The 10,583-nt window shown below is 35.6% G+C and overlaps 1 protein-coding gene across 2 annotated transcripts; it reads left to right on the top strand.

Moving 5' to 3' along the window:
- The first annotated feature begins 381 nt into the window (after positions 1 to 381).
- On the top strand, positions 382 to 10,297 carry LOC102578308 (DNA repair protein RAD51 homolog 2). Of its 2 annotated transcripts, none has more exons than XR_001472310.1 (12): positions 382 to 570; positions 1,896 to 2,009; positions 2,094 to 2,246; positions 2,533 to 2,636; positions 2,717 to 2,780; positions 3,498 to 3,553; positions 5,175 to 5,255; positions 5,750 to 5,809; positions 5,926 to 6,017; positions 7,370 to 7,489; positions 8,370 to 8,929; positions 9,395 to 9,479. XR_001472310.1 is itself a non-coding variant. In XM_006366349.2 (12 exons), the coding sequence occupies exons 1-12, from the start codon at positions 487 to 489 to the stop codon at positions 9,930 to 9,932; spliced, it is 1,116 nt and encodes a 371-aa protein (XP_006366411.1). In that variant the 5' UTR covers positions 385 to 486; the 3' UTR covers positions 9,933 to 10,297. The 2 variants fall into 2 exon arrangements, 1 of the variants encoding a protein (XP_006366411.1); XM_006366349.2 differs by lacking the exon at positions 8,370 to 8,929 and adding an exon at positions 9,889 to 10,297 and having other exon boundaries at positions 385 to 570; positions 9,395 to 9,538.
- The last annotated feature ends 286 nt before the right edge of the window (positions 10,298 to 10,583 follow it).

Here is a 10,583-nt window from a genome sequence, read left to right as displayed (position 1 = left end):
ATCATGATCCTGATTTAGACTAGCCCATCCCCTTATGAGCCTTGCCATAAGCAGATGGTTGATGTTACCTAACAATAAAAGAAGTATATTATTCAAAATTATGATAAAAAATTTGCCTTAAAACTTGTTAGCAGAAAGTATAACATGTTAAATTTTATAGAAGGAAAAAAGAAGAATTAATACATAATTAATCCCTTAAACTTGTTAGGTATATCCAAAAAAATTCTCAAACTAAACTACATTTCAATTGATCACCTCAAATTTTAGTTAGACATTTTCGATTTAAACTTTAATTTCTTTTCTTCTTATATTCCCTTTCTATCTATTGTATTAAATAATTACGTTAATTATATAAAATATAACATCTTTAATTAAGCGTATCCGTCTTAATAAGTCGTAAAATTTCAATAATTTTTACTCGAGGTTGATAAGGTGATAGTAATGGCAATAAGTTAGCCTTGGAGAGTAGAGAAAAGGAAGCCATTGATGGCGAACAAGCTCCTCAGCGAAATGGGTCTTCCCAACTCCATAGCCAACATTTTTGCTGCTCGTAACCTTATTACTGCCAAGGTTTCTTTTAACCCTTTTCCCCCTTTATTTATTTGACCTAATGCAAATGTATTGCACATTTTTCAAATGTAAGATTCATTATTGGTTTCTGAATTCTTCAAACTTTAGCATTTCCATTATCTGAGTCTGTTTTAGTACTTGGGTTCTTCAAATTTTTGGAAGAAATGTACAGTTCCAGCCCTAATTTTGATCCTACTGTGAAGGGCAATTATGTTTAAAGATTGATTGATATTTCTAAGTGTAGAAAGTCTATTAACACATGTTGAGGAGCAACTATAACACCCAATGAGTAGTTTTTGCGTTAATTTATGTGCACACTAGTTGTGGAGAAGTGGTCAATGAAGTGGCATGAGCACTATGAGGTGTCAATTCAATCAGCAGAGACAAAAATTTAGGTGATTTCTTTTCATTTATTTTAATCTTGATGGATAGAGTTACCTTGTATCTATTGCGGGTGGGAAGTATCATGTGGAATTAGTTGGGGTGCACGTAAGTTGGCCTGGATACGACATTTATTAAAAAACAAAAAACAAGAAACAAACTAGAAGTTGTGTTTCACTTGAAATCACTAAGAAGAAAAGATGGAAATTCAACATTTTGGATTGTAAAGTTGAGGGGGAATGTAGGGGTTGTTATGGAAATAAGTAGTGAAATATGGGAAATGGGAATACTATATTAGATGAAGGTGCAGGGGAATGGTATTCACTATTGGTAGAGGCAATTGAAGTGAAAAACTACTGATGATGTTTGTTGATTTGGTAGCTGAGTTGTTAGAGATGTCAAGTGGATTTTATGCACTCTTTAAGTCTTAGGGAATTAATAGCTATGAAGCAAGAAAATGGTTTCCTAGTTTTTTATGCTAAACCAAATGAAATCTTTATGAATCTGTTCAATGCCCTTACAAGCACTGAGAAGTTATCTCAAGCATGTGTGGAACTGTCTGTGCTGAGTGCGCATGTCGCGGGATGATGTCAAACAAGGGAAAAGTTTATTTACATTGCACCTTTTCTTTCTTTGATTTTCCTCAAGTTCTTGTTTCTGTATCAATAGACACCTGGGCAGGGTGAGGAGAAAAGTTGATCATCGTGAATGCAGGAAATTGATCTTCAGATAGATTACTGATTGTTGTTTTCATCTTTCAAGTGTGCATATGTGTCTGTTTTTCCCTTATAATTTAGTACTCCGGTTTAAGTGCAAAAAAGATCCCACCTGGAACAGAGAAGTGAGGGAATCAATTTTATGTTTCATGTTTTGAACCTTATTAACTTCCTGACACATTGCTTTCAATGCATCCCCATTAATTTATGTTTGTTCTATTGTCTCAGGACGTATTTTCACTGACAGAATTTGAGTTGATGGAATTGCTAGATGTGGATTTGGCTGTAGTAACATCAGCAGTGGCACACATCAGTGAAATTACATGCCCTCCGTACCAAACTGTACGTGTATAAAGGCAGACTATGTGGTTGAGTTTTTCAAGAAGAGATCAAATTCACTTCCCCCTTGCTTTTCTGTGACTTTAGGCACTGTCATTGTTGGAACAGCGTGGTCAAAATGAGAACATGGCTGGCCATCTTCCAACTTCTCTAAAAGGACTCGATAATGCTCTGTGTGGGGGAATTCCTTTTGGTGTTGTGACAGAGCTAGTGGGTCCAGCAGGCATTGGTAAAACCCAGGCAAGATTATCTGTTTCTAACTTAAAAGAAAACGTGTTTTCTGGACTTCTTTCGTATTTGGTGGCTGTTGGAACTTTGGGTTTCTTCAGTTCTATCTGTTGTGTTTGCAAGTGTATGTATTGAGACATTTTCATATTTTTTATCATCATCTAGATTATCTTCCCATAATAGTGCTATGTGTTTCCTTTTCATAAAAAAAAATAGTGCTGTGTTTCCTTGCTTTTAAATTGCCTGTTTTACCGTTGGTATGTTTTTTTCGCTGAGCTTATTCTGTCGTTAATTGCAGTTCTGCTTGAAGCTTTCATTACTAGCTTCTCTTCCTTCGAGTTATGGCGGCTTAGATGGCTCTGTAATTTATATCGATACAGAATCCAAATTTAGTTCACGGAGGTAACTTTCAGGCTTTTGGTACTAAGGTTGCTATGTTTAGTGGAAATAGTGACCTTTCTGTTTCTGAAGCGTCTTCCCAGGATGATAGAAATAGGATTTAATAGCTTCCCAGAAGTATTTCAGACCGAAGGGATGGCACAGGAGGTATATAACATATTGTCTAGTGCTTTTTTTTTCATATTTCCTTAAATGCAGAGGGACCAGCTGCTGCACCTATGACTAACTAACTACTCTGGAACAACAACATTGAACAAGAGAGTGAAGTTTTAAAATCAATTTTCAATGAAGTTTATATTAGGAGGATTCATCAACCTCAACTTGTTTGGGACTGAGATCTTTGTTGTTGTCATTGTTGTTGGTTCAATGAAGTCTATGAATCTCGTCAAAGCTGTTTTATATTATTAGCAAGTCTATGATTAATCACTTGCAAATGGATTCCCTTTCCCAACTAATTTTATTCTCCCCTCTGAGTAACATCATACTGAAAGTGAGCTATGAAATGGTCATGGTAGGATGCAAGTTCTAGCTCCTTTATCTTCTACAATTGGTTCACCGATATCATGCCCATTTCTAAGTTGACATTTTTCCTTGTGGATTGAAGATTTCTATCAACACCTTTCTTCCATGTTCAAGTATATATGGATGTCTTCACTCACTGTGTCTCTAAAATAAAATGATGAGTAAAGGGTAAAAAGTTGAAGAGCTGAACATTTTCTTAGTTTTGCAAATTAACTATGTCAGAGCAGTTAGTATAGTAAAACCCTTGGCTTATCTTGATGCTAATGCCTGCACCCTTTAGTGTTTTCTCTTTAATGCATTGGATTGAAGAGCTTAGTGAGGATGTTCCCCTTGATGTTGCAGATGGCTGGAAGGATCCTGGTTCTAAGGCCAACATCACTTTCTGAATTTACTGATAGGTCTGTTGCAGCTTTACCTATGAACTGTTATTCTGAGTTGATGCAATACTGAATTCATGAATATTTAGATTATGGATTATAATGTTGGAGGGAGTATGGGTTAATTAATGGAATTGAAATATGTTTTTGTTCGTATTCTTCTACTTTGAAGAATGGCCTTTGCATTTCAATCACTTCAATTGACGATTAAGATGAAAGGTCTGAAGGAGTTACATAGGTTAATACTATTGATTAGATGGTTGGAAGAAATTATCTTTGTTGGAATATAATTTGTTTGGTGAATGATGTTCATGACCATGTATACCTTACTGGTCAAACTAAAAATCCATATTCTCATAAATTTATCTTAAAGGGATGCAACTAGATATCCACAAAAAATAGCAAAGAAAGAAGCTGCTGCTGGATGTCATCACTGGAGAACAAACATACATAGTTTTGTTAAGACAACAAATGCACAACTCAACTCTTACCTAGTGGCTAGTGTAATCGCACAAGTGGGGCAATGCATAACTTTTACGATTAAATAAAAATGAAAAATAAAAAAATCAATTGATGATATGAGTTGATATTAGCTTTTCAAATTTTTTTTCTGAAATAGGAGGAAATAAAAATAAAATAAAATGCATTTTTTTCTGAAATAAAAGGATGAATATGTTTGATCAAAGATAGAAGTGCTGACAGTCCATTTTATGCTTTTAACATTATCTTCTCTTATGAGGCCACATTATGTGTCAGATATGTTGGCTATTCAGTACTCTGTATGGCATCCTGTATTAACAGTTCCACAAACTCAGTATTATCCAATACTGCGGGGAGAGAGTATTGTCAATAAATAGATAGTTCACCGACTTTATAAAGCAGTGAATAATGTAAGATCTCTTGCTTATGATGTGAGGGATTCAATCCAAGATAATGTTGGAATCAAAAGGTAAATCCAATGGAAGTCAGATATAATGTTGTTTTAAAGCCTGTGTATCTACAATTTTACAAAACCAACCAAACACCCGACAGCCAATATATATTAAGTTCATAATGCACATATTTCATTTAGTTCCTGTATTATAATCTCTTTTTCCCTTAAGTTCATAATGCATATATTTCATTTAGTTCCTGTATTATAATCTCTCTTTCCCTCTTATTTGATCTTACTGTTGTTCAAAGCAGCTCCTTCTTCAATAAAGTGATAATTCGTTTACGCGTTGAGAAAATTCCGGCATAGGAAAAGTAGAAAGCCAATGCAAAAGTATGGTTCGTTATAATGACACATAATGCACTATATTGACTGGAACATGGGCACACCATATGTTAACAAGAAACTAAAGACAAGCCCTCATCTGTACAAAATCATTTTCTGCTCCTTCAAAAGCTCTCCTATTCCTTCCCTCCAAGTACCCACATAAGAGCCAAAATATCCATATTCCACCCTCTATGCATTCTTTTCCTTCTTCTGAAAGCCCAGCTCAACATCACATCCTTAATTGTGGCCGGCATTGACTGCTCTCCGTAACAGCCTCTTATTTCCTTTCAATCAAATTTCTCTTTCATTTTGACACTTCTCCAAGTTGTGTAAGTATTGGACGTTTTTAGTTTTTATGAATTATTGTCTATGTGTTTCTGTCAGTTTGCAGAAAATCAAAGTTTCACTATTTCAGCACGGTGTGAAATTGCTGATCATTGACAGCATGGCTGCTCTTCTTTCAGGGTAATTCCTTTTTTCACTTTTCCTGTGTATTTGTTCAACTTCAACTTGTGTTTCCTTTTGAAATCTGCTGGAGTTGTAAGATTTTCGCCTAGTATCCACTAAAGAAAATGTGAATATCTTGATAGTCCAGAAAACATTAAAGCTTATCCATGCTGATTGTGCTCTTAAGTTATATACAAGAATAATGTGTTAGTGGTATCAGATTCTATGCAAATTTATATAACCATTCTCAATGTGAAATTTTAGGTCTCAGTACATTACTGTGTCTGGAATTCATGGTAGCCTGCTTTGGGGGTTATATTTTATAATTTCTTTGATCATGCGAAAACAGATCTTTGGCACATAATACTCAGAACCCGCTCTTTGCAGTTGGTGTGATTTCATGTCATGTGCAACATTGGATAATAATTTTTTGAAAACTCAGTATCTGTATACTGCTCTCCACATTGTCTTTTTCACCATAGTGATACTCGTGAACTTTTCACTCTTTCCAGTGAAGGTGTACAAGGACCTCAGAGACAACACTCATTGGGTTGGCATATATCATTTATTAAGTAAGAACATTGTCTTTTTGAATGAGTACCTAGGAAGTATCTCTTTCTTCTTCCCCTGTACCAAGCTATTGATCTGTGTTTTGCCTAATCTGATGCTGCTTGTTTGCCATTTTCAGATCAGTTGCAGAATTTTCACGAATTCCTGTAGTAGTGACCAATCAAGTGAGATCTCAAAGTCGTGATGGAACTTCCCACTATTCTTTCCAAGGTACTGTGGTAGTATCAGTCTTTGCTAGTATTAATAATGACGGAAGTTTTTTTTTTCTTTTCTAAAATAAAGAAATATATTTTGAACGACGGAAAGGATCATTGCTATCATAATACTTGGTTCCATTTTACTAAAGCATGCTTGCTTGCAGATTCCTCCCTGAAATTAATGGGTAATTCTTTTAATTTAGATTTGATTAATCTCCAGAATGAAACTAGATTTGCAATAGACTTGAGCTTAAAATTTCTATGAAAAACTGGAGTTTAGAAAGACTAGATATTGATAAATCCATCCTTGAGCTTCCACCAATAACAACCTCATAGAACCCGGTAAAAGAAGAAGTAAAGAGAATAAGAGAAAGGGGAGAAGAGTGGCGAACAAAGATAGGAGATAGTGAATTTCCGGTTTGGTATTTACCAAATTCCACAAATGATTGGTCTCTTGTTTATCCGCATTATATGGAATTAGCTGAACAATCTGAACCCTCAATTTGATTTATCCCAGACATCGATCTTCTTCTAGCTCACCAAGTCACCCTACTAATATCTGCCCGTCTAAAATGAAGTTAACATATTCTTAGCTAAACGGTGTCATCTCATAACATCCCAATTGAAATTATTTTTCCTTTAGAAAGTCTACTCCCAGCTCACTACATTCCTTCTGCCTTTGGAATTATGCTCGACCTCGAGCATGCTGTTGCGCGATAGACTCCGGAAACTAAGATTTAGTTACCTTCCAATCTTCCACATTGCTTCCGCTGGAGCTAAATATTCCCACTGTACAAGTATGTTCACTGACCTCCATTATTTTATTTCACCATGTTCCTTGATAGTATTGCGATAAGTTGACCAAAATCTGTCCATCTTCTCCGTCCAATCTTTCTTTCAACAACGAAATATGTAATACAGGGTAGCTGAGAATCTTTGGGGAATTATAGTAAGCAACAGGCTCTACCCTTTGTATTTCTTCATACGGCCCATAAAACTTTGGACACTGTTAAGAGTGTCTCACCTTGATTGAGAAATGAGTTGTTGTCTCCTTATATAATCTTGGGAAATCATCACCTTATGAGCTAAGCTTATGCTGTTTGAGTATTTTCTTAATATGGTATCAGAGGCAGAGACATTTCTATTCATATTCTTGGTTGACCAAATGTTGCGCGCCCATGTTATGTTGTCTATGGTCCAAATATCAAGCCCTAGGCATGCAGGAGGGCAGTAGATTATGTAATTAGACTAAGTTTTCAGAATTAAAAAGCTTTATAATTAACAGTCTGTGGGACATGGGATACTATTACTTGTTGAAATATGAGGTATTGTTGCACAAAAGATGATGTAGAACTTCCTCTTCAGAGCAAAGCAGAGGTGAAAGTCCAGTAGCTGCCTCAAAACTTGATTCTCATCTTGTTGCTGCTTTAGGGATCCACTGGGCTCATGCTGTTAGTATTCGTCTTATATTTGAATCAAGATCAGGTTAGATCTTCTTCTTTTCTTTGAATTGGTGATCCTGGATTTTTGTTAAGGAAAGTTGTGCTTTTGTGGTGTTGAAACTTGAAATTCACATTTGTGCTCACCTTTGGTTCTGAAGTGTCACCAATCTGCTTATGTCGTAATACATAATAGTAGCTAGAGTAAGAAAATAGTGTTACTACATTTTTGTTTTTTGGTCTTCAACCGATACATGCTCTTCTAGATCTTTGGTCTGGAAAAGTACTGTAAAAGGATTATGCAAGGGAGAGGAGTTGATTGGTGTACTATTGGATGGTGGTCAGAATCAGTCTTTTCGACAAACTTTATATCATTGTATTCTCTAGGAAATTGTTACTCCAAGCTTAGGCCAAAAGACAACACCTTATAATTAGGCTAAGCCAGCTGATTTACCTGAATTTATTTGTAATACAGATAACGACCCATGGATATGTAATGGGAAGAATCTTCTTTATTGTTAAACTGTACATAATGTGTGACTTGTATCCAGTGTTTTGGACGGCGAAAGGTGGCAAGGGCCTGCCTCGCCTCGTGGCTCGCTGCTTGCCTTTTTGAATTGAGGCGCCAATTAATACCAAAATTTTAAAATTTTAATTGCATATATAAATATCCAAAATCTTAATAGCAATAACATATATTAGCAAATATTTCAATTCAAAAGCTAATAGTAGATACTAAAAGTCTAGAACTTGAATGACTCAATGATTCATAAGGCAATTGACAAACAATACTAGAACTCTAAAAGTCCATTGAATTCACTATCTATGGACAAATAAATACTATATTAATTAAAATAAAACTAAATTAAGTAGGGAAGAAATAAATATAAAAGGATTAATTTTTTTTTTTTTTAAAATATATGCAGTGAGCACTGTTCAATGTTCAGTGCTTCAGAGTTCAGTAGCTCCAAGCCTCCAACATAAAAAGAAAAACATAGCACTCACTACCACTGAAAACAGAGCACTCAGCCACTCACTACAACTGAAAAACAGAGTAGAGAAGAAGAGGAGAAGAACTGAAGAAGAAGAAAAAAAAGAAGAAGAAGAACTACGTACCTGAGCTGAGCAACAGTCGCAAAAAACTGAGGAGCAACAGTTCCGAAGAACGAAAGTCTCGTCCTCACTCTCGAAGGGGTAGCCATTCGTGACGAAGAGGAGAAGAGTAGCGATTCGCTAAGGTTTGCAAAAATACCCCAAAAAAAAATGGAAATAGGCGATGCTGCCTCACCTTTCGCCTTTGGCGAGAAGGGGAGCACCTTTCAAAACACTGCTTGTATCATTATTTCCTACCCATGGAACTTTTGGAGAAGAAAATGGAAGATTTGGAAGCAATGATATTTGGCAAAGTTACTATTTACCTTACGATAGGTCCTATCTTGCACTGGATGGGTCAATTTCATCTTTTTAGGTTTTTGCTCTACTCCAGGTAAAGATCCGCTAGCTTCATTTGGATTTGTACATATAGGGCAAACGCTTCCATTACCATTTCTTTTTGTATTTTTTTTCAAGTCATCTTATACAAGTATTTATTAGAGTTGAGATAACTTTGCTCGACAATTAGGATTCTGGGTAATAGGAAAATCTTTCTTTCTAGGGAATCATGCTTACTAAGCTCTGTTTGAAGTAATCTCATGCTCATTTGTGCTCTCAATCTTCATATTTCTTACTTAGTCTATTCTTGAAGATGGACTTCGATCCTTAATATTTGGTTTCCCTACTTGAACTGATGATCATTGTGGTGGTTCATAGCTTCTAATAATGATACATTTGGAGTGTCTAAATTGAGCTTATAATGTTTTTTTTCTTTCTGACTTTTGCCTTCTGATTCTTGAGTAGAGTAGATTAACATATATGAATGAAGGAGTTGCTGATGCTCTCTTCCGTCTTTCAGGTCAAAGGTTCATAAAATTAGCAAAATCTCCTGTATCTCCGCCTTTTGCATTCGCTTTCAACATAACTTCTTCTGGGATTTCATTGCTCAATGATGATGGAGTGGAAATGCCAGGGCCAGAGATACATTCAATAAGTTGTCAAGGTATGATTTAGTATACTGCCTCTTTCATTTGTGGGAGGTGGGAGTTTCTGAGGTAGTGACATTATTTCAATTTGGTAGAGTGCTTCAATTACGTATCTGTAGTATAAAAAAGAAGACACAACAATCTCAAAAGGCAAAAGGTAGAAACAAATGATTGCTTAGAAAAAGTTCAAGCACTTTATGCGATTCAATTTTAGTTCACATGGAAAAGAAACTTTAAGAATGTCGTCTTGATGACAATTAGCAAGAGCCCTATGTTTAGCACACTGTTCCAAAAATGTCATTTGGTCATATGTTGCTTGCTGGTTTTTATTACTGAAAATCCTCACCAGTCTCTATACATAATGCAGGTCACAACGATGTAATTAATTTCGGTAGTGAAATGATGCATTGAGGTCCAGAAGCAAGGATACCTAATCTAATGTGTAGCCCTATAGGTGTGCTGGTAAATTCTTCTTCTTATACTAGCACTAACACATTCTCTTTTTCTCCGAATCCTCAGACTGAACTTCATCGTTCAATCTTAAATCCCTCAGTCATATCTATTTTAGGTGTAAATTCTATGAGTAGACGATGTAAATATGATTGATTTATAAATGAATCCATTGTGATGGATTCGTAACGTTGAGTAAGGTAAACTCACATCCTGTTAAGTCCTTGCTTGGAAGATTGATGCCTTATGTATTGTGTCGTATTGTCAAGTTTTTTACTATATAATGGTTAAAAATTATATTTTATGGAATGATTTATCTAGTGTAATTGTGTTGTATTTGTTTGATGAGAAATGCAAATCTGTTTGTCCACTTTCTTCACCCCCTCTATTAAAATGATCAATTCAAGGACAAAGTTGTCAGAGCATCGCACACTCGATGAAAGAGCTTTACAAGTGGCTTTTGAGTGTAATGAATCAAAGCTGAAGATGGATCAAAACTTAGTAGGCCTAGGGTGGGGTAAGTTTTTCTCGAAGTAGCTCAACAATGTTCACGGTGAGGCTATACGTATTGCTCCTCCAACACAGTACATAGGGTTCCCATAATTTTTTTTT

This window comes from Solanum tuberosum, unplaced genomic scaffold (assembly GCF_000226075.1).
Source record: "Solanum tuberosum cultivar DM 1-3 516 R44 unplaced genomic scaffold, SolTub_3.0 scf00623, whole genome shotgun sequence".
In the NCBI taxonomy this organism is placed as follows: domain Eukaryota; kingdom Viridiplantae; phylum Streptophyta; class Magnoliopsida; order Solanales; family Solanaceae; genus Solanum; species Solanum tuberosum.
Note: the sequence above shows the minus strand (reverse complement) of the source record. Positions and strands in the feature narration are given on the sequence as shown.